The 25,356-nt window shown below is 37.3% G+C and overlaps 1 protein-coding gene across 1 annotated transcript in view; it reads right to left on the bottom strand.

The window, feature by feature from the left end:
* Window positions 1-2,756: 2,756 nt before the first annotated feature.
* LOC123593666 (zinc finger protein 431-like) overlaps window positions 2,757-25,356 on the bottom strand; it is a 37,450-nt gene continuing 14,850 nt past the window's right edge. Inside the window, exons 4-5 of the mRNA XM_045469940.1 lie at window positions 21,360-21,455; window positions 2,757-8,653 (exon numbers count right to left, since the gene is read on the bottom strand). Of these exons, the coding sequence (XP_045325896.1) occupies window positions 5,700-8,495 (2,796 nt within the window). The 5' untranslated portion in view covers window positions 8,496-8,653; window positions 21,360-21,455 and the 3' untranslated portion in view covers window positions 2,757-5,699. The remainder of the gene's footprint in view (window positions 8,654-21,359; window positions 21,456-25,356) is intronic.

The following is a 25,356-nucleotide window of genomic DNA, read 5'->3' as shown; positions in this document are numbered from 1 at the left end:
ACTGAGCCACCCAGGAGCCCCAAGAACTGAATACATTTTTAAGTAAGGAAATTTTCTTCATATGTGCATTAAAGTAAAAAAAAATGCTATTAGAATAGTTTGATTCTGGAAAATGTGGGAATGGAGATCTTATTTGTTGACTACACAGTATATAGTGTTTGGATATTATTTATGACTCATTGAAATGACTACCACAGTACTTCACACAGAAGTATTGTTTTACCTTCTAACTTAAATCCAGAGAAATCAAGTCTGTGGCAAAAGCTAATTTGCAAAAATATGCACAGTCTATTAACAGTGCTAAGGGCCATTTTTCTTGTTCAGAAAAATTTTAATCATGGATATGAGCTCAAAAAAAATTCACAGTATTTACTGCTACTAAATCATTGGCAATCTGTGGTGGTAGTTCAAGTCAAAATATTCAGCTTCTAGTTCTGAAAAAAATTCATGGATCTCATTAAGTCCATGAGAGTAAGTGAAGTTTTACTGTTCACACAATTCATTAACTTGACATATTAAAATACTTTTGGCAATGTACCTTTTGATGAATAGAAATGAATAAGGTTTCTGGGGCACCCGGGTGACTCAGTTAAGCATCTGACTGGATTTCAGCTCAGGTCATGATCTCATGATCTGTGGGTTGGAGTCCTGCATCAGGCTCTCCGCTGACAGTTCAGAGACTGGAGCCTGCTTCCAATTCTGTATCTCCCTCTCTCTCTCTGCACCTCCCCTGCTCATGCTCTAAAAAATAAACACTTTAATTTTTTTTTTTCAACGTTTATTTATTTTTGGGACAGATAGAGACAGAGCATGAACGGGGGAGGGGCAGAGAGAGAGGGAGACACAGAATCGGAAACAGGCTCCAGGCTCTGAGCCATCAGCCCAAAGCCTGACCCAGAGCCTGACGCGGGGCTCGAACTCACGGACCGCGAGATCGTGACCTGGCTGAAGTCGGACACTTAACCGACTGCGCCACCCAGGCGCCCCTAAAAAATAAACACTTAAAAAAAAAACTTAAAAAAAAGATCCATATGGTATGAAGAATCATTAATGCTTAGGGCTGATAACATTCTCTAGTGCAAGAAGTGGTGTTGGGGAGCATCCTCTGGACATGTGCTCACAAAAAGGAAAAGCAGGAAAGACCTGACCTCATATCATTAGGACTGTGTTTCTGGGTTTGTCAGGAACAAAACTAAGCCAACTGGTTGACTTGGTTATGTCTCGTGGGTACCTGACATGAAATTAAATGCTATTCCAATCAGAATTCTAAAATCTGTTTAAAGGTGGCTTAAAATTCTAAGTATTTTAGAAAACCTTAAGATTTGGGTGGATAAGGGGCGCCTGGGTGGCGCAGTCGGTTAAGCGTCCGACTTCAGCCAGGTCACGATCTCGCGGTCCGTGAGTTCGAGCCCCGCGTCGGGCTCTGGGCTGATGGCTCAGAGCCTGGAGCCTGTTTCCGATTCTGTGTCTCCCTCTCTCTCTGCCCCTCCCCCGTTCATGCTGTGTCTCTCTCTGTCCCAAAAATAAATAAACGTTGAAAAAAAAAAATTAAAAAAAAAAAGATTTGGGTGGATAAAATGAATAAAGGACTTGGCCTATATATAATGTAAACTATTACAAAGACAGCTTAAACATTATCATGATCAGAAGGAGTAAAAGAGTGGTTTGAAAAAGCAAAATGACATTAGAAACATATCAAAGGACACAAGAGCTAATTTGAATGAAATTCTGCTGGCCTTATCTCAGATAATTTGAGCATAAAATAAATAAATATGTCAGTAACAAGAGTTAAAGATTATAATTTACCAAATGAAGAATCTGAGTATACAGACATAAATAAAAAATTGTAAAAAAACAAAAATTTCCATACCATGATATGCAGAGGAATAATGGGGAAAAAATTTCATGTTTTTGCAACTATAGTAATAATTGATTTGGGCAACATCAGAAATAAATGCTTAAATTAATGAGTGAAACTAAGAGGATATTTGTATAGCCTGAATGTATCATCTCACAAGATATTAAAGGATAAAATGAGTTTTGTGGAAACAAGGAAGATACTACATTAACCATATTATCCAATCAGTATAAATGGGACTAATCAGCAGCATGTGATTCCTGGTACAAAGTACTGAGATATCCTGAACACTTCTAGTACTACAAAAGGTATATAATATAATCAAAAAGAAACAGGAAACAAATCCTATTATTTACTTGGCAATAATCAAAAGAGTTGTGGTTAATAGCTAATGGTCATTCAGGATATTGCCAGTTCCTCCCATATGGCTTTTCTGATACATACCAACTTGCACTTTTCAGCCCGTGTTAGCTGAGATGTCTAGCATATGTGAGTTACAAACAGCACAGAGGTTTTTTTCTTCCTTACAAAAGTCAGACTGCTAGCAAAGGCAATTTTTCTTAAATTTTTTTTTAACATTTATTCCTTTTTGAAGACAAAGACAGAGCAAGAGCATGGGGGGGGGAGGGGGAGGGGGGATGGGAAACACAGAATCTGAAGCATGCTCCAGGCCCTGAGTTGTCAGCACAGAGTCCTATGTGGGGCTCAAACTCACCAACCATGAGATCATGACCTGAGCCAACCATGAGATCATGACACAAACCCAAAGATGCTTAACTGACTGAGCCACCCAGGCGCCCCTCTGCACAGCAATTCTTGGGCCCACTTCCTTCCACATGGTAGCACTCTTTCATCTTCAGTGTAGAGACAGGAGACCGCACAGAATATAAAGGATGAAGATGTCTTTCATGGGATTTTGTGGGGAATAAGCTTAGGAATTCCCTGAGCTTGCACCAATGGGTTAACAAGGCATAAAGAAATAGCCACAGGATGAACACATCCAAGATAAGGTAAACAAGATTAGGTCAACAGGGCAAAGGCCCCCAAGATAGGACATAGAAAGGTATGGAAACAGTAAATCTCAGAATGAAAACATCCACAATGTTTAGGTAATCTTAGGTAAACAAGCTTAAGTATTCAGGGCAGAAGCACCCCCAACTTAGTACAATAGCAGAAAGCGGTTTTCACAGGAAGAAAGGACCAAAATAGGTAAACAGGGCTATAGACCATAGCAGGGCGAAGGTGCCCAGAGAGGAGCTAATTAGCAAAAAAAAAAAAAAAGGTGCCTTATTGACCCTGAGGTAGCATACTTTATCTGTCTTATCCCCTAAGCTAGGCTAAGATAAACAGATGTGGCGCCTCATGCCTGCTGTGAACAACTATCTGTCCGGCACCAGGACTTTGTTTTGTGTTGACCCAAACCCCTAACACTGCATATCTTCAATACCCTCTTTTCCCTCGTGTCCTTGAGTTAATCCATGGTTTCATTGTTTCTCTGTGCACACTTATAAGCCTTCTGACCCCCATAAAAATAGAGCAAAAGGCCCTTACTTGGGGTTGTCTCCTCCCGGACATTAGCCTCTCTCACATTTTAATCCTGTGTCCACTCTCTTGCTGGACAAGAGAGAACTCCAGACCCAGAGTCTATGACAGGATTTATTTTAACACCAGCATCCACATTCTACTACATAGAATTTATTGTAGATTGATTTCCCAAATCCATTACCTTCATGAGATTTTTCATCTGGGTAACATACTATTAGGTCTCTACCACTCAATGCATTTTGTTGTCCAGAGAAAGGTGGCTTTTGGCTGAAGTTATCACACATTTATTACCTTCTAGATTTTCTTCATTCTCTTAGTGAGATTCAATCTTTTGACAAAAAAAAAACCTTTCACATTATTACTTCCTGCATTTCTCCACAATGGAAGTTTACTGAGAGTTGAATTAACAGTGTTTTCCTACATTCATTACCTCCAGTGGCTCTTTCCCCCAGAGAATTTCCTAATGTCCAACAAGGTCTATATACTTGGTGGTTGAAAAACTATATGTACATTTCAAGTCTCCTTCCAGTGTAAGCTGTTGCTCTAGACTGAATGTATGTGTTTTTCCAAATTTCCTATGTTCAAACCTAATCCCCAATGTGCTGGTATTTTGAAGTGGAGACCCTTGAAAGATGGTAGTACTGAGAGCAAAGTCCTCGTGAACGGCATTTGTGTCCTTTATAAGAGGTCCCAAAGTGCTCCCTTCCTCCTCATGAGGACAAAAGATGGCCATCTGTGAACCAAGAAGTGGATCCTCACCAGACAACAAAATCTACAAGCACCTTGACCTTTGCCTTTCCAGTTTCTAGAACTAACAGAAATAAATGCTTGCTATTTATGCCACCCAGTCTAGGATATTTTTCTGACAGCTGCCTCAACAGATTAAGACAGTTCTCTTATGAATAGTGAGGAACTTCCTGAGGAGCATCCATGTTCATTAGCTTAATGAGTTTTAGCCCCTTTCAGTTCTGCTATCTTTTCTTAGCCCTGACTTGTGGCTGAAAAATCTCCCTGCATACATCATCTTTACACTTTCAACCTCTGAGTTCTCTCTGATGTTCTCAAAAGTATGATTTCTGGCTGAAAGCATTCCAAGACATTTACAGGGCTGTTTATATTGTTTAAATTATCTGATGTAATATAATATTTTGTCTGGATGAAAGTATTTCTAAATTCATTACATTCATATGATCAATTCCATGAGTTTTCTGACCCTGATGGTCAACTGCTGGTGGAAATCTTCCCTACATTCATCACAATTATATGGTTTCTCCCATGTGATGAAGGGGATCAGAATATACCCCCCAAAACATGCCACTTTGGCATATGTATTATTTTGAACCAAAAGCAACTTAAAAACTGTAAACGCAAAAAATTCTTGCCCTCCCCCTATCCACCTAACGGCAGGGCATAAATTTCCTTTTATGAAGGTGTTCCCATCCCATCTCCCAAAAGAAAAGAGATAGCACCAATATCTGCATAAACACACCTTACTGAAATAACCTTTGTCTTCCATTCATTTCCCATATATTTACTTTCCCACAATTTACCATCACTAAAAGCTCAAAACCCGTTTCCTTTGTCTGGACACTTCTTTGCAAATGTATTGCTCTTTTGTTAAAGTGGTATATAAGCTTCCAGGTCTGACCACCTCTTTTGGGTTTTCATTTGATTTCTGTGAGATCCCTCCATGTGTATATGAAATAAACTTTCTTTTCCTGTTAATGTCTTTAAATTTACATAGGCCCAGCCACTGACCCTGAAAGTAAAGCTATTTTTCTTCATCTTAGCTTTTTACATCTGACAACCCACTGAAAATCTTCCCACATTACCACATTTATCAGACTTCTCGCCTTTTGGAGTTTTCTAATGCTTTCATTAAGTTGAGACTCATTTCTGAGAATGAGGTTTCTCATAAGGTTAGAAAGTTAGATTGGAAATGAAAGCTTTCTCACGTTAATTACACTCAGCATTTCTTCCTTGCATGCATTCTCTGATGTGCTATGAGAACCGATTTCCGAACAAAACTTCTCACACTCAACACATTCATAGGGTTTCTCCCCTGTGTGAGTTCTCTGATGCATTCTCAAGTAGTGTTTGTAGATGAAAGCTCTCCCACATTCATTACATTCATATGGCTTCTCCTGTGTATGCCTCCTTAAGTGCATTCTGAGGACGGACTTCCAGACGAAAATTTTACCACATTCAATACATTCATTGAGTTTCTCCCCTGTGTGAATTCTGATGTCCTCTGAGGCGTGACACGCAGGTGTAAGCTTTTCCACATTCGTTACATTCATAGGGTTTTTCCCCTGTGACTTCTTTGATGTATTATAAGGCTTGACTTCTGGGTGAAAGTCTTCCCACAGTCATTACATTCATGAGGTTTCTCACCTGTGTGAGTTCTCTGATGTAGTTCAAGGCTTGACTTCCAGGTATAACCTTTCCCACACTCATTACATTCATAGGGCTTCTCCTGTGTATGCCTCCTCTGATGTGTTCTCAGCAATGACTTCCAGAGGAATGTTTTCCCACATTCTATACATTTATAGGGTTTCTTCGTTGTGTGGATTTTCTGATGTCCTCGGAGGCGTGACATGCAGGTGAAAGCTTTCCCACATTCATTACATTCATGGGGTTTTTCCCCGGTGTGATTTCTCTGATGTATTATAAGGCTTGACTTCTGGGTGTAAGCTTTCCCACACTCATTACATTTATAGGGTTTCTCCCCAGTGTGAATTCTCTGATGTATTCTAAAGTGGTATTTGTACGTGAAAGCTCTCCCACATTCATTACATTCGTATGGCTTCTCCTGTGTATGCCTCCTCCAGTGCATTCTCAGGATTGACTTCCAGATGAAAGTTTTACCACATTCAATACACTCATAAAGTTTCTCCCCTGTGTGAATTCTCTGATGTCCTCTGAGGCGTGACATGCAGGTGTAAGCTTTTCCACATTCATTACATTCATAGGGTTTCTCCCCTGTGTGAGTTCTCTGATGTATTATAAGGCCTGACTTCTGGGTGAAAGTCTTCCCACAGTGATTACATTCATGGGGCTTCTCCCCTGTGTGAGTTCTCTGATGTAGTTCAAGGTTTGACTTCCAGGTATAAGCTTTCCGACATACATTATATTCATAGGGTTTCTCTCCTGTGTGAATTCTCTGATGTATTCTCAGGAATGACTTCAAGAGGAAGGTTTTCCCACATTCTATACATTCATAGGGTTTCTCTCCTGTGTGGATTTTCTGATGTCCTCGGAGGCGTGACATGCAGGTGAAAGCTTTCCCACATTCATTACATTTGTGGAGTCTGTCTGCTGTGTGAGTTCTCTGATGTAGTTCAAGACTTGACTTCCAGGTGTAAGCTTTCCCACACTCATTACATTTATAGGGTTTTTCCCCTGTGTGACTTTTCCGATGTATTACAAGGCTTGACTTCTGGGTGAAAGCTTTCTGACATTCATTACATTCATAGGGCTTCTCCCCTGTGTGAGTTCTCTGATGTAGTTCAAGGCTAGACTTCCAGCTGTAAGCTTTCCCACATTCATTACATTCATAGGGTTTCTCCCCTGTGTGAGTTCTCTGATGTATTGCAAGGCTTGACCTCCGGGTGAAAGCCTTCCCACACTCATTACATTCATGGGGTTTCTGCCCTGTGTGCTTTTTCTGATGTGCTCTGAGTTGTGACATGTAGGTAAAAGCTCTCCCACATTCATTACATGCATAAGGTTTCTCCCCTGTGTGAATTCTCCAATGTATCTTCAGGATTTTCTCCCAGAGGAAAGTTTTCCCACATTCTATACATCGATAGGGCTTCCTCCCTGTATGAGTTCTCTCATGTCTTCTAAGGTGCGACATGCAGGTGAAAGTTTTCCCACATTCATTATATTCATATAGATTTTCCCCTGTGTGAGTTCTCTGATGCATTCCTAGGCTTGCCTTATGGCTGAAAGTTTTACCCGATTTAATACATCCACAGGATTTCTCCACTGCATGAATTCTCTGATGTCCTCTGAAGTGTTGTTGGTAGGCCAAAGACTTCCCACATTCATTACATTCATAGAGTTTCTCTCCTGTGTGAGTTCTCTGATGTATTCCAAGGCTTGACTTTTGGGTGAAAGTTTTCCCACATTCATTACATTCATAGGGTTTCTCCCCTGTGTGAATCGTCTGATGCACTCTGAGGCATGCCATATAGGTAAAAGCTTTCCTGCATCCTTTACATTCATAGGGTTTCCCCGCTCTGTGTTTTCTCTGATGCCCTACTAGGGATGATTTCCTGGAAAAAGCTGTCCCACATTCATTACATTCATAGGGCTTCTCACTTGTGTGAGTTCTTTGATGTACAATGAGGGATGAACTTCTAGAGACAGATTCTTGACATTCATTGCTCTCATACTGTTTTTGTCTCCTGGGAATTCTCTGATGTAGACTGAAAGCCGACTGAGAACTGAAAGTTTCCCTATAAGTGTCATTATTACAAGATGTCTCTATTGTGGGAGTCCTCTCTTGCACTGTAGTTGCTAAATTATGGTTTAAGTTTTTTCCACATTCAAAGGATTTCACTCCTGTGTGAGTTCTCTGATATTCTCTGAAATGTGCTTTTTGACCTAAAGTTTTCTCTCCTGTTTCAGTTCTCTGAAGTGGAGTAACCTTACTGAAATTGTTCCCGGTTTTAATACATGCATCTTCATCAAATTCAGAATGACTCTTCTCTATGTGAATATTTGGAGAGACAATGTTTGATTTATCACATAAGTTTTTTCCAAATTTATAAGATCCCTCTTGTATGTGGGCACTCTTACATTTAATGGAAGTTGCCTTATCATGGAAAGCATTATCATGTTCATTATGTTCAAAAGACTGCCCCAAAATCTGAAAAGTCTGATACTGAATAAGTTCCTCCACATGACTAAACACTTGCAAATCTTGATTGTAATCAAAATATTTCTCTCCACTATTCATTCTCTCATTGCTAGTATTGAAAGAAGATGCATTAAACTCATAAGCCTCTTTGGTTGAGTGACTATATGGGGTCAAAAGATAGAGATCCAAGCATGTAGGAACATCAGTGTCACATTTAGAGAGCATTTTTCTTGAAGGAAAAATGTCTATGCCCCGATGAACTGGTTTTCCTGAAATTTTATCTTGCTCTGTAGTTAATGTTTTCTTGTTGTTGAATAAGACTTGACAGAAATATTTGTGTTGGCTTTCCTGGCTCTTCTCTAAAAGACCAAGTTGGCAGTCTTCTAAAAATGAGAAAGTTAAAAATTCCTTATGAAACTTAAAATTTTTATATAAAAAGGACTTATAGGGGCGCCTGGGTGGCGCAGTCGGTTAAGCGTCCGACTTCAGCCAGGTCACGATCTCGCGGTCCGTGGGTTCGAGCCCCGCGTCGGGCTCTGGGCTGATGGCTCAGAGCCTGGAGCCTGTTTCCGATTCTGTGTCTCCCTCTCTCTCTGCCCCTCCCCCGTTCATGCTCTGTCTCTCTCTGTCCCAAAAATAAATAAAAACGTTGAGAAAAAAAAAAATAAAAAAAAAATAAAAATAAAAAGGACTTATATACAAATGCCCTATTAAGTTTTTGACATTTTTGTTTCCGGCTAAGTCTCCCAACAACACAGTATACAATACAGTACATATTAATTATATTCATTTTCCTTCAGGGAGAGATTTCAGGGAGAGATTCCACTATAGTGGAAAAGGAGTTGGGAGAGAATCTGGAAGTGAATATCATAAGGATTTGGCATTTAGATTATATAACTTTCAAACTTGGGAAGAGAAGTGGGTATAAACAAAAGGAATGATGAATTGGGAATGTAAGGGTTTTAAGAGAGTTGGTTACTAGCAACAGGAAAATCAAGAAGAGAATGAATTCAAACTGAGAATTTAAAAAATCATGCCCAAGGGTTTCATAAGGGTTCCAGCAGAGAGAGGGTATGAATTAAGGACACCATCAGAATCTATTTCTTATACTATCAAATATATAGATTAAAATGGAGGGATACTCATTATGCAACATGCTTCCATTTGGAGGAACCCTATTTCCATTCCACATATAAACACCAAGAATTCATGGCACAAATTTCTCCTCTCCTTATTCTCAAAACCATAAATGCCAATATAAAGTGTAAAAGAGACTGGAGGAAGACATGTTTTCACCTGGATTAGACTCAACATTCCGGTATTTTGGTTTGTATTAGTTTGTTCAAAAGTAAACCTTCATTGACACCAAATCCAAAGTTTCACCTTTTCACGTGCACACTCATGTTCTTGAAACTAGTTTTAACCTTGTCCCATATTTAACTCAGCTTTCTATGTACTTTTCAACATATCTGGTCTACCAACTGTGAGAACCTTAAGAATCACATTTCAACCTGCTCCCTTAAATTATGGAAATATCTCTTATATTTACCTATCATTAAAAAATAGTGTATATATTTGACTATAACCACCCTGCTACCCATACTCTATGTAATGTCAGGCCTCTGCTAAACCTAAGATGGTCCAGAGCCCACTACCTGGGGATGGTGAGGGGGGTGGGAGGGTGAGGAGAATGAAAGAGTTAAGAGGTATCTTTCTAGAAAACAAAATTTTACACTACCTGCATATACTTAAGAAGTTGAAACTATCACTCTACAATTCTATAAGACCACAATATTTTCAGCAATGTCTGGTCAGGCTATCTTCCCCCATTTAGGGAGGGAAACTCAAAAAACAATCTTACACTTACCTTCTTTCCTAATTTACACCACATTTCTGACTTTGCATGAGTCTTAATCTAGGTATCCTTCAGGGAAAAATATAAAATATATTTTGTATACTCAAATCTAAAAATTACCTAGGTTGGGAATGCAAGCTGGTGCAGCCACTCTGGAAAACAGTATGGAGGTTCCTCAAAAAATTAAAAACAGAACTACCCCACGACCCAGCAATTGCACTACTAGGCATTTATCCATGGGATACAGGTGTGCCATTTCAAAGGGACACATGCACCCCCATGTTTATAACAGCACTATTAACAATAGCCAAAGTATGGAAAGAGCCCAAATGTCCCTCAATGGATGAATGGATAAAGACGAGGTGGTATAGATATACAATGGAGTATTACTCGGCAATCAAAAAGAATGAAATCTTGCCATTTGCAACTACATCGATGGAACTGGAGGGTATTATGCTAAGTGAAATTAGTCAGAGAAAGACAAAAATCATATGACTTCACGCATATGAGGACTTTTAAGATACAAAACAGATGACCATAAGGGAAGGGGAACAAAAATAATATAAAAACAGGGAGGGGGACAAAACAGAAGAGACTCATAAATATGGAGAACAAACTGCGGGTTACTGGAGGGGATGTGGGCGGGGTGGGGGAAAAGGGTAAGGGGCACTAAGGAATCTACTCCTGAAATCATTGTTGCACTATATGCTAACTAATTTGGATGTAAATTTTAAAAAAGAAAAAAGAAAATTTTAAAAAAAGAGAAAAAAAATTACCTAGGTATAAACCTAAAATACCACATACAGGATCTGTGTACTGAAAGTCACAAAACACTAATGAAAGAAATCTACATAAAGATCTAACCTTAGATCTAGAAAGATCTAAATAAATGGAGAAACAAGCTTTGTTGTGGACTATAAGAGTCAATCTACTGAAGAAAATTTCCCCCAAATTGTTCTATACATTTAATGCACATCCTACCAAAATTCCAGCAAGATTCGTTTCATATATATATATATATATATATATATATATATATATATATATATAATCTTGTTCTAAACTATATATAAAAAGGCAAAGAAACCACAATAGCTGAAAAAATTTTGTCAAAGAAGAATAAAGTCTATGATATGTTAGGCCTTATTAAGTAGCTACAGTAATCAAGAGTGTAGTACTGACAAGGAAATATACACATAGATCAATGAAAACAGAAAAGAAAACCAAAAATCTGACCAACACAGTCCATGGATTTTTGACTAAGGTATAAAAGCAATTCAATGAAAGGACAGTTTTTTTTCAACAAATGGTAAACAACCGGATATCCATAGGCAAAAATATTAATATGGATTTAAATGTAAAGCATAAAAGTATAAAACTTTTGAGAGGAAAAAAAAAGAAAAAGTTTGAGACCCAGGGCTAGGCAAGGAGTTCTTAGAAGAAATAATAATCCATTCTAAAAGAAATGCATTAAATAGGATTTCATCAAAATGAAAAATGTTTGTACTATGAAAGACCTACAGAAAATATTTGCAAGCCACATATCCAACAAGTCCATTTTATAACGGACAAAAGACAGAACAGGTATTTCACTAAAGAAGGATATACATATAGCACATAAGCACATAAATAGTCATCCAACATTATTAGCCATTAGGGAAGCAGAAACTAAATTTCACTACACAAGATATCGCAATAAGATATCACTATAAACCTACTGAAACAGATAAAAAATAGAAATAATAGCAAATGCTGGTGATGATTCAGAAAAAAAAAATGTATCTCACACAGTGATGTTAAGAATGTAAATGGTACAGGGGCACCTGGGTGGCTCAGTCGGTTAAGTGTCCGACTTTGGCTCAGGTTATGATCTCACGGTCCATGAGTTCGAGCCCCGCGTCAGGCTCTGTGCTGACAGCTCCGAGCCTGGAGCCTGTTTCAGATTCTGTGTCTCCCTCTCTCTCTGACCCTCCCCCATTCATGCTCTGTCTCTGTCTCAAAAATAAATAAAACATTAAAAAAAATTTAAAAAAAAAAGAATGTAAATGGTACAGCCTCTCCAGAAAATTAGTGGCAGTATCTTTTTAAATTAAAAATGTGCCTACCCCATGAACCTGAAATTGCAACCTTTGGGTACTTATCCCGGAGAAATGAAAATTATGTTCACACAAAAAATATACATACAAATACCCACAGCTGCCTTATTTATAACAGAGAAATACTGGAAACAACCCAAGTATCCTTCCATGGGTTAGTAAATGAAGAAACTTTGGCACATCATACAATGGAGTACTACTCAGCCTTAAAAAGGAATGAAATTGATACATGGGGTGGGGGGGGGGGCACATGGGTGGCTCAGTCGATTAAGCATCTGACTTCTAATTCAAGAAATTCAACTTTAAGATTGTGTTCCTGTAGGGATGCCTGGGTGTTTCAGTTGGTTAAGCATCTGACTGGCTCAGGTCATGATCTCACGGTTTGTGAATTCAAGTCCTGCATCAGGGTCTGTGCTAACACCTCAGAGCCTGAAGCCTGCTTCACATTCCGTGTCTCCCTCTCTCTCTGCCCCTCCCCTGTTCATGCTCTGTCTCTCTCTCTCAAAAATAAGTAAACATTAAAAAAAATTTTTTTTAATAAAAAAGAAATTGATACATGGAATAATTTAAATTTCAAATGGATTATGGTTGGTACAAAAAAGCAAATCTCAAAATGTTATATGATGCATGATTCCATTTATTTCTTGAAATGGCAAAACTATGGAAATAGAGAGATTAGTGGTCACCAGGGGAGACAAAGGCAACCACTTGGGGGGTGGGGTGGGGGAGTGTGAATACAAAAAGGTAGCACCAGCGTTCTTTTATGGTAATGTTCACAATTTTGTATCTTAACTGTGGTGGCAGTTACATAAACCTATTCGTGGGCTATAACTGCACAGAGGTATGTGTGTGTGTACATTAGCAGTAATGTACCAACATTAGTTTCCTGGTTTTGATACTCTACTACAGCTACCAGGATGTCACCACTGGAGGAAGGTGGTTGAAGGGTACCCTAAGTATTTGCACTATTTTTGCTACTTCCTCTGATCTACATTATTTCAAATAAAAATTAAAGAAATACTAGAATTAATCAGGTTTCTTTAATGTGTTACTATTTCAAGAGTTCCATGGAAAGACAGACAAATCAGAAGAGATGCTCACCCTGCTTTGTGTTGAATTTGAACATGTAAAATATTATTAATACAAATATTTTGGAAATTGTATGCAAAATAAATTTGTATAGATCTGTCTATGCCTTCACTGTTCAAAACATTCACAGAAAATTAAACAGAAACTTCTAACAAGTTCTCCTATATTTATCAGAGTGCTGACAATACTTTCCATATTAGTCAATAAAAGTATAGAATGGTCAGTTATTTGTTATGATTTTCAATGTTTCCTTGGCCAAAATTTTACTTATTTACACTTCTAGTATCTTTCAGGTCAGTAATTTTCAACTGGGAATGGATTTCAGACTTACTTCCCTGAGCTCTACTCCAGACTTACTGAATCTCTTTACTTGATATTCATATACATTAATGGTATATTATTGATGTATTATGTCTCAGGATTATTGCTGTATGACAAGATTTCCCTCTATAAAATTTTATTCATGCATTTTAATGAATCAAATGTAATATTCACTTCTTTGTAAAAAGGCTTATTACACTGTCATTAAAGAAATTTTGCCTTAAACTGTTCTTTAAAAATAGCTTTATTAGGTTTTTCTATCACAGAAATAATCAAATTTCCTTGTCAGTGCATTATTACGAACCTACATCAGACTTTTCCCATTTGAAAATTAGTAACAAATTAGCCACAGCCATTACAATTCTGATATCTAAAGGTGGTTTCTGTTTAACTCTGATGCTTGCTCGAAAGCTCTGCTATAAGCTAGGCCAGAAGAGTTTGTGCCATCAACAAAGAACAATCTCGGAGCTCAGGAAAAAGACTGTGCTAAGTGATTCAAACTACTGACACCTCAGTGAGAAGACTCTTACAAACATGCTTTTGAGCTTACATCATTTAGAAAACTTTCAGGTCATTAAGGTACACTGAGTAAGAATTTATATATATTTTTTTAGTTAAGAAGCACACAATCTCTGGGTGGCTCAGTCAGTTAAGCATCCGACTCTTGATCTGGGCTCAGGTCATGATCTCATGGTCGTGAGACTGAGCCCCAAATCAGGCTCCACACTTCCCATTGAGCCTGCTTAAGATTCTCTCTCTCCCTCTGCCCCTTTCCCCCACTCACACTTTCTCTTCTCAAAAAAAAACAAAAAAGCACAATTTCATGAGACTGGTAACCCAAGATACAGCAGAATAAGTAATTACATGTAACTAAATAATTACATGTTAATTATATATAACTGATAGGGGAACAAAAACCTAACTTGGGCATCTGCATTTGGGATAGTGCTTTCAGTATGCATCAATATGAAATACCTCTCCTCTATCTGGTTTTGGAGTTAGTCCACTATGCAATTGTAAAGTATTTATTTATACTACATACTAGAGTATAGAAGAATAAATCTTTTTAGTGGATTTCTAGGCAGGGAAAAGTGCTCTTTGGAAGATTACAAAAAGGAGAAATTAAAGTAAACTAAAATGTTGCATGATCATTTTATAGAAGAAGGCATCTTACCCAAAACTTACAATGTGCAGTAATGAAAACAAGAGAGAGAGAGAGATCTTAACTTTGGGTCAGCATGCTAAGCAATTTAATGAGTTTATTTAAGAACTTGTATGGAAAAAACATATAATGATGAAAAGTGACATGTAGAAGAATGTCACATGGATGGATAATACTTAGGAGATTGGATTGTGTAAGCCCTGACATCATGGCAGGCAACAGAAAAAATACAAGAGGGGTTCATAATTTAATAGTCACTAAAAGTAACTGCTTTACATTTCATATGTTAAGTATTATGTAAACCCTATGTTTATGTGCCACATAGGTTATTTGGTCACTTCGGAGCAAGATGAACTTGATGCATTATGTAACAATTAACTTGAACTAGGAATAAGAATAACCGAGGTGTTATAGAGCAGGGCTATAGTTTTGGGTAATGTCATAGGCAGTGAGAACATGAAAAGATTAAGTACAAAGGAAAACTACAATATCGGGAAGTGCTGAAAGATCAGTATGAGGATGACAGAGATAGTCCATTCAGAAATTGAAAGTGATTTCCTGATAGGAGGATAGTAGGAAAAACATGAGAGCGTGAGAGTAGGACAAAACTTATGGAAGAAGTTATGCAAGCAGGACAGTAGGACCAAATATTATGAAAGTAGTGGAAAAAGACAAGGATTTTTGAATTGTGAGGGAAAAATTAGATTTTGTTTGGCCATTCTGAGAACAAAGAATTCAAATCCCTGACACAGAAGTACAGCTGCCCTGAGGTGGGGCAAAGTCATCAGGATTAAGCAAAAAGGCTTAAATTATGGGAAAGGACAAGGCATGAAGGGAAGAAGAGCAGAAAGAAGACAGACTGTTCAGAGACAGATGCTAAAAATTAATGAATTTATTTAAGAACCTGTACAGAAAAAACATATGATGATGAAAAGTGGTGTGTGGAAGAATGTCACATGGATGGATAACACTTAGGAGACTGGCTTAAGCCCTGACATTGTGGCAGGCAACAGAAAGAAATACAAGAGGGGTTCGTAATTTGACAGTCACTAAAATGTAAGTACTTCAAATTTCATATATTAAGTATTATGTAAACCCTAGGTTTATGTGCCATAGGAGGAGAAAGAAACTGGTAATCAAAACCTGTTTACTCATAAATATCCATTTATGGATATAGGAAATACCTATTCCATGCCTCATTATATTTGAAGCACTAAAGATAATAACTTTTAAACAGGCCAGCAAATGTGAATAAGCTCTTAGAGAAGCACAGACAAAAGTGGGATTAAAACCAAAGAGGGAATGATTTCAGGAATCATGATTACTACCATCACAGAAAGCAGAAAATGTATGGGAAAAAGAAGCAACCCCTATGACAATGTCAAATAGTACAGGTAAGTGGAGATTTTCAGATATGATTTCAGAAATAGGAAGAATTGATAAGTGCATAGAAGAAAAATAAAACAAGGAGAGATATGAACTGCTTGAGATGAAGAATGCCATTATAAACAGGGTCATGAAGGTTCATACTAAGAAAGCAAATGACAAGATCTGAACTTTTATAGAAACAAACGAATCTGTGAGGAATATATATAGCAAGTATCCCCCACACATTACTTTGTCTCTTTCTAACCTTCAAAAAATGAAAACTAAAACAAATACACATAAATCTCTTCAGTATAAGTTAACTGATGACATACATGAATTCCTATACAACCACTCTCTAGTGCATGGTATATAAGCTGCCTGGCTCCCAAAGACCTCACATATTCTTTCCTGGGCACAACTTCCTTCACATTTCAAGACAACTCATTTCCCTCAAATATTCAACAAAAATCATTTCCTCGCATTTCTGTATACACTTACATGTATGTGCAACTCTAAAAAAAATTAACTTTACATAAATGGAATCATTAATTCTTTTGTTCAAAACTGTGAGATTCATTCATGTACTTGCTTGGAGCTATAACTTGGAAAATTCCCTATTTATGTAATTTATTTACAACTTACTTCTTTGGTCATCTGTTCCTGGGTATTTGCTTTTCATTACAGGGGGAAAAAATCCTCACATTCTTCCTAGAGCACAGAAACATACCTTTCTCAAGAGAATATAGCTAGGAACAAAGGTCCATCCATTACAGAAGTGATTGTACTTGGAAACTAATTTAATATTATATGTCAACTATACCCCATTGAAAAATGTTTTAAAAAATGGTTACACTTATGTGGGGGCAGGAGGCATATGAGAAATATCTGTACCTTCTTTTTCAATTGTGCTGTGAACCTAAAATTGCTAAAACCTTAAAAAAAAAAGTGCACCAATTTCAAGTGCACAGCAGTAGAGAAGGTACTTTGATATTTCACCTTCTCACTGACTCCCAATACTCCCAAACTTGGAATTTCTGCCAGTCTTATAAATAAATGCATAGCTGTAGCACACCGCATTTCATTTGCGTTTCTTTCACAATTGACGAGGTGTAGGTAAAATAGTTTCCCCATTACTTAACATTTGGATTTCCACCTGGGAAGTTCCTTATTAAGTCTTATACCCATTTTTCTGTTGGGTTGCCTGCCTTTTTCCTCAAAGGTTTGCAGAATATCTTCTTATCTGAATATTAGCCCTGCCTTGGTTCCACGTACAGATTCTGCTACAGTGTGGTTTCTCTTTTAATGCTTTTTATGATGTCAAGAAATTCTGAATTTTAATACAGTTTATGTCTTTTCCCATATATTCAATGTTTTTTTGGTTTTAAATTTTCCCTACACAGAATAATAAAAATTTTCTCCTGTATTTCTAAATTATTTAGTTTTGCCTCATACAATTCAGATTCAGTCCACTCAAAAGTGACTTTTGTGGAAGGATATAAAGCTGGGACAAAATGCCACTGTCACACTTTTCATAAATAGTTGTCCTTAAAATATGCAATTGCTTCTGTGTTGTCTATTCTCTTTCAAAGGTCCATAATTATCTACACACCAGTGCCATTCTATACCAGTTACAACAGATTTACAATTCTTTAATACCTATTAGAAAAGATCTTACACCATCCTGTTCTTCAAATGTGTTTAAACAAATTGGTTAGAATAAAACAGTTTAAAGGTCTTCCAATCTATGAACATGATATACCTATTTTATCTCAGTTTTATTTCATGTTGCTCTAAGTTTTAAAAATTTCAATATTTGCACAGCCTAATTTCTAAATATGTTTGCACTGCAACTTGCCAAATAATGCTTTCTCTCCTTTTCCCAGCATAAGCTAACTACTGTTCGGATTTTATTTAATTCTTTTTATACTAAGAATCATGTTTTAGCCTATTTCATTTATGCCATTATACTTTTCCAATTGTTATTTTTAAATACATTACTTCTGCTTTGCTTAGTCTTCTCAAAATTCTTATTCTTTGAATTTTCTATTAAGCAATGCTATACCCATAGCCTAAAAGTTCTGTGCAATAAAGGGTTAACTCAGCAGGTTTGGGGTGTTCAAACCCTGCACATTTCAAAGAAATGACTGGCCTTTGACCAACGCCTGGGAGATAACCTACAAGCCCTTGGAATATCCTGCCTGATAAGAGTATCTTTATATACCTTGGGGGCTTGGACCACATCAAAAAGTTCAGGCTCACAATATGATTTATGGTTGGGACCTAAGGCTAGCTGTATCAGTATACCTCTGGAAGGGCTAGAGCCTAAGTAACCAAGGTCACTCCAAGCCTACATGCCTGACCCCCAATAAAAGCTTTGGATACTAAAGGTTGGGTAAACTTCCCTGGTTAACAATATCTCAGTATGCTGTCACATGTCACTGTTGGCAGAATTAACTACTGTTCACACAACTTCACAGGGAGAAGAAAATGAGGTTTGCATCTATTCTCTCTCTGATTCTGCCCTATGTGCCTTTCACCTTTGCTGATTTTATCTGTAACTTTTTGCTGTAGTATTGTTCTGTATATAAATTGTTTGTGGGACTTGTCATGCATTTGTGCCCAGAGCCACACACACACACAATCATGGGAGGCTTAGTTGGCTTGTTCTCTGTATCTGGCCTCAGGATCAGAACTGGCCCTTCTGTTCCTGATGCCAAGAGGGATTAACTTGCTTCACCTCCCTGAGCCAGACCAGGCTGACCCCCTAGAATGGATCAGGCAGGGAAGAGAAATATGCTGCCACCAGGCTCCTAAGATTGTGAGAAAAGATAAGAGAAACAAAGTAACAGCCTACTCAGGTGTGCACTTAGGCAAACTTAATGACTAACTATAAATCACAGGTAGTATATATACTGCCCTGGGGGGAATAGTGAGGTGAAGTCTCATCTGAGGGGAGGATGCTCCACCCAGGACCCTCAATCCGGACTCCAACCGGGCTGTCCACCACAGGGCTTCCCCAGCCAGAAGGTTGGATGTTGTGAGTACCTGATTTCATGTAGCAGCCCTTTGTTCTTCTCTATACTTTTCTCCCTCTTTATGTTTACTATAATTGTTTAATTCTTTATATTCGCCTTCCCTTATAATTAATAAAGTTTTCCTCCACGAAATCGAAAGTGCAGCTATCATGAATTACTATTATTCAGAACAAGTATAAACTATAAGCTTGAATATAGCAACTTTTCTGAGTTCTTGGAGACCTGTGGACATGGGTTCACAAATACACTGAATTTTATACTTTTATAATTTTGATTTTAAAAATCACTTGATCAAGTAGATTTTTTTAAAACTATATATGTATTTTTTTGTTGTTGTTTACAAATGGATTTTAATTTGTCTTATATTGTCTACAATTTCTAGTGCAGTTAAACTGTTACTTTGTGGTGCCAAGGTGGCTCAGTCAGTTGAGTGTCCAACTCTTGATTTTGGCTCAGGTCACGATCCCAGTGTCATGGGATCGAGCCTCGTGTCAGGCTCCATGCTGAGTGGGCAGCCTGCTTAAGATTCTCTCTCTCTTCCTCTGCCCCTCTCCCCTACTCAGTCTCTAAAATTAAAAAAAAAAAAAAAATTTTAAATAAACTGCTACTTTCACTTTACAGAATTTACTGTTTCCTTTTGACACAAAATGTTTAGTTATTCCACTGACACTTCAAAGAAGGTCTATGCTTTCAGAGTACAGAGTTTGAAAGATATATATAAATATGTATTAGACTCATGTCATAAAACATGCTATTTATATCTTCTGGAGTAGGGTCAACAAACTTTCTCTATAAAGGGTTGGATGGTAAATATTTTAGTCATTGTGGGCCACATGATCTCAGTCACAACTTCTCATTTTGTTGTACCACAACAGCAGACAAAACAATACACAACAAATAGCTTATTTGCAAAAATTGCAGGCAAACAGGTGGATTTAGCAGAAGGAACATGATTTACTAACTCATGTTCTAGAATCTCAGTTGCTGTCAATTTTATGTTATGAAATCAGAACAGTACATATAGGCCTATTACATCTAATGTGTTCCTATTTCTCCTCATATCTCTTTCAGTTTTATTTTATGAATCTTTATAATTTAATTGGCACACAGGTATTTGCAGCCTCGGCATCTCCTCTCTACATTAACTTACTTAGCTTTATTAAAGTGTTTCTTTTATTACTGTATGAAATTTTAAGTGAATCAAAACCTTCCCAGTAGTCGTATAACTTAACTCTGTATTATATTTTATGTATATTGCCTTGATATTGTTTCATGTTATAAACATTCTAAATTATTTTTAGGTATTTCTCTTTGATACAATCTCATACCATTTCTTCTTTTTGTTTTTAACGTTTATTTATTTGAAAGAGAGGGTGCACATGCATGCATGCGCATGGGGAGGGGCAGAAAGGGTAAGAGAGAATCCCAAGCAGGCTCCACACCTTCAACACAGAGCCCAACATGGGCTTGATCCCACGAACCAGGAGATCATGACCTGAGCCAAAATCAAGAGTTGGACACTTAACCGACTGAACCACTCAGGCATCCCCATACCATTTTTTCCTAACAGGTTAACCTTAGCCTATCTACAGTGATATGACAGACACATTCATCTAACTTTATGTTATGCTGTTTACAAGTTAATGTATACATATTTATTTTATAAAAAATATTTTCAGTGATAAGTCTCTTCTGTGTACAATTAACTGTTTTCCATCTAATAAGAAAGGTCATATTTTTGCATTTACAGTTCATTTATAGAACTTAAATTATAATTATAAATCTCATACAATTCTTATTTATTAATTAGGCAATACCTAGTGATTTCCTACTACACGACCACTGATCAAATCAGTATATCCCCTCTCTTCCCATCCTTTAAATCTTCCACTTTAGTTACTTCTATAATCTTACTTAGTATTTAACTTTGCACTGGTTAAATATAAATCACTTGACTTGTCATGTATAAATGAATATACCCTGTTGCCTAGTATAAAATATGAACAAATGAAAATAATCACATGTATCCCTTATGTTACACCCTCTGCACCCACATTTTACTGGATCTACTCATTTCTGAAATTCCAAAGGTGCTCACTGTTAACTATTCTCATTCTGGATTTAGTTTTCCAGGAATACCTTTGCCAGTACTCCAAAACTTACCCAGGTAACTTCTGTTTAGAAATTCATCCTCTAATAACCATGGGTCTTCTCCTTGTCCCAACTTGAAGATTACTTCTGGTTTTATAAAGCAATATCCTGTAAATGGGAAATATTTTAGGACATGGATTCACTGTAAGGGCTTTGATGATTTTGAATGTGAAGGAAGGTGCAGCTTTACAAGTGGCACAGTAATGCTACCCACCTGACCCTTTCTTTAGGGAAGTAAAAAAACATTTTCAGATGCTTGAAAAAGACCTCCTTAAACTTCTAAATCACAAGCCTAAATAACATTAAATTCTAATAATAACCCACATTTATAGGCTTCAGAAAATCAAATGGAGATTTCTAATTATGAGCATGATAGAATAAAAGAAACCAACTTACCCTCCCCCACATGAAACAACTCAAAAGCAATAAAAAATATATGAAACTTTTAGACACAGGACAATAGGCAGTACAGATCAGTAATTCATGAGAAAAGGGGAAGAATGACATGAATGCAATGACTACCACATATCACAGCCCAGTAAGTTTGAACACAGAATGAAAATCAGCCGCAATGAGAGAGAGCTATGGACATCTACAAAAGGATCCCTCCTTCCATCTTTGAATGAGTACTAATTTGAAGATGCATGTGGAAACTACCTGAGGTTGGAAAATAATTATTAGAAAGAAGTAGAATAGGACCACTTTCTTACATCATACACAAAAATAAATTCAAAATGGATGAAAGACCTAAATCTAAGAAAGGAAGCCATCAAAATTCTCCAGGAGAAAGCAGGCAAAATACTCTTTGATCCTGGCTGCAGCAACTTCTTAACACGTCTCCAGAGGCAAGGGAAACAAAGGGAAAAGTGAACTATTGGGACGTCATCCAAATAAAAGGTTTCTGCACAGCAAAGGAAACAATCAGCAAAACTAAAGGCAACCAATGGAATGGGAGAAGATATTTGCAAATGACATACCAGATAAAGCATTAGTATCCAAAATCTATAAAGAACTTAGCAAACTCAACACCCAAAAACAAATAACCCAGTGAAGAAATGGGCAAAAGACATAAATAGACACTTCTCCAAAGAAGACATCCAGATGGCCAACCGACAAATGAAAAAAAGCTCAACATCACTCATCATCAGGGAAATACAAATCAAAACCACAATGAGATACCACTTCACACCTGTCAGAATGGCTATCATTAACAATTCCAGCAACAACAGATGTTGGCAAGGATGTGGAAAAAGAGGATCTTTTGCACTGCTGGTGGGACTGCAAACTGGTACAGCCACTCTGGAAAACAGTATGGAGGTTCCTCAAAAAATTAAAAATAGAACTACCCTATGACCCAGCAATTGCACTCCTAGGTATTTATTCAAGGGATACAGCGATGCTGTTTCAAAGGGGCACATGCACCCCTATGTTTATAGCAGCCCATCGACAACAGCTAAAGTATGGAAAGAGCCCAAACGTCCATCAATGGATGAATGGATATAGAAGATGTGGTAATATATATATATACAATGGAGTATTACTCGGCAATCAAAAAGAATGAAATCTTGCCATTTGCAACTACATGGCTGGACCTAGAGGGTATTATGCCAAGCTAAATTAGTCAGAGAAAGACAAATATCATATGACTTCACTCATATGAGGACTTTAAGATACAAAACAGATGACCATAAGGTAAGGGAAACAAAAATAATATAAAAACAGGGAGGGGAACAAAACGTAAGAGACTCTTAAATATGGAGAACAGAGGGTTACTGGAGGGGTTGTGGGAAGGGGGATGGGCTAAATGGGTAAGGGGCAGGCATTAAGGAATCTACTCTTGAAATTATTGTTGCACTATATGCTAACAAACTTGGTGGTAAATTAAAAATAAATAAAAATATACACTGTAAAAAAAAAAAAGCAGAATGAAAAAAAAATCACCAACACACACAGAAGTGGGAAATCTGTGTTTCCAGACTGGAAAGGCAAGGGATCCTCAATAAGACTCATCAGAAACTGAACAGGTCAGAAGGCAGTGAACTACTCAAAGAAAGGGTTATCAACTAAGCATCCCATATCCAGTTAAACTCAATAAGATAAAGGCCAAATAAAAGTATTCCCAGATAAGAAAAATTGAGATTTTGTTGCCTGCAGACCCACCTTACAAGATACACTAAAGTTCTCTTCACTGATTTCAAAGATAATTGGATAAAAACAATGCCTATATATAAGTATTGTTGGGTTTCTAACATAGACAGATGTAATATGGACAATGATACCACAAAATGGGGGAGGAATAAAGCTACATAGGAGTAACTTTTCTATATGGCACTGAATGGTAAATTCAAGTGTATTTGGTAAGCCCTAGAGCAACTACTAAGGAAGTAAATTCTAAAACATACAATGAAAAAAAATTATAAAAGGAATTAAAAATGTTACATTAAAAAATATTCACATACTGCAAAACAGTAGAAAATGGAATAGAAAATAACAAAAAAGACAGGAGACATACAGAAAACAAAATATAAAATGGCAAACAAAAATCCAACTATATCAAATAAGAACAATTAAGTGTGAAAGAATTTAACCATCCAGACAAAAGACAGAGAATGTCAGACTACATTTAAAAAAAAAAAAAAAAAGCTATATTTAACTATATGCTAAGGAGATACATATTAAAGATACAAAGATGTTCAAAGGGAGAAGATGGAAAAGATACTTCATATTTCATTCAAGCATGAATGGTTATAAGAAAGCGATTATATTTAAAAAAATACATTTCTTTTAAAAGATTTTAAGTAATCTCTACACCCAATGTGGGCTCAAACTTACAACCCTGAGATCAAGAGTTACCCCTTCTACTGACTGTGCCAGCCAGATGACCTCCCAAAAAATAGACTTTAAGTTGAAAAATGTTACTAGAGATAATGAGAGACATTTTACAATGACAAAAGAGTATATCCATTAGGAAGATGGTATAGGAATTATAAACATATACACACCTCACAACTGAGCCCAAAATATATGAAGCTAAAACTGACAAGTGAATGGAGAAATAAGACAATTAAAAAATAATAGTTGGAGACTTCATTATCATACTTTCAATAATATATAGCGTAACCAGATAGGAAATCAGTAAGGAAATAAATGACACTATAAACCAACTAGACCTAATGGACATACATACCACACTCACCCAACAGCAATAGAATCCAAATTCTTCTAAAATGCACATGGAACACTCCCTAAGACAGGTCATTTATTAGGCTACAAGACAAACTTTAATAAATTTAAAAATACAGAAATAACAGGGTATCTGATCCCAATGGAATGAAATTAGAAATCACCTGGGTGGCTCAGTTGGTTGAGCATCCAACTTTTGTTTGTTTTGAAAGACAGAGAGAGAGCACAAGCAGGGGAGTGGCAGCGAGAGAGAGAGAGAGAATCCAAAGCATTTGTCAGGCTCTGAGCTGTCAGCACAGAGCCCGATGCAGGGCTCATACCCACGAGCCACGAATGAGATCATGACCTGCAGACACTTAACCAACTGAGCCACCCAGGCACCCCGAGCTTCTGACTCTTGATCTCATCTCAGGTCTTGATCTCAGGGTCATGAGTTCAAACCCTGCATTGGGATCCACGCTGGGTATGAAGCCTACTTTTTAAAAAATTCAGTAACAGAAATTTGGGAAATTCACAAATATGTGGAAATTGAACAAACACTACCCATAAATTAAAGCCCATGCCCAGATGGCTTTACTACTGAATTCTACCAAACATTTAAAGAACTAGTAACAGGGGCGCCTGGGTGGCTCAGTTGGTTAAGCGGCCGACTTCGGCTCAGGTCATGATCTCGCAGTCCGTGAGCTCAAGCCCCACGTCGGGCTCTGTGCTAACAGCTCAGAGCCTGGAGCCTGTTTCGGATTCTGTGTCTCCCTCTCTCTGACCCTCCTCTGTTCATGCTCTGTCTCTCCCTGTCTCAAAAATAAATAAAACGTTAAAAAAAATT

This window comes from Leopardus geoffroyi, chromosome D4 (genome assembly GCF_018350155.1).
Source record: "Leopardus geoffroyi isolate Oge1 chromosome D4, O.geoffroyi_Oge1_pat1.0, whole genome shotgun sequence".
Classification (NCBI taxonomy): Eukaryota; Metazoa; Chordata; class Mammalia; order Carnivora; family Felidae; genus Leopardus; species Leopardus geoffroyi.
This window is presented reverse-complemented; position numbering and strand designations above follow the sequence as displayed.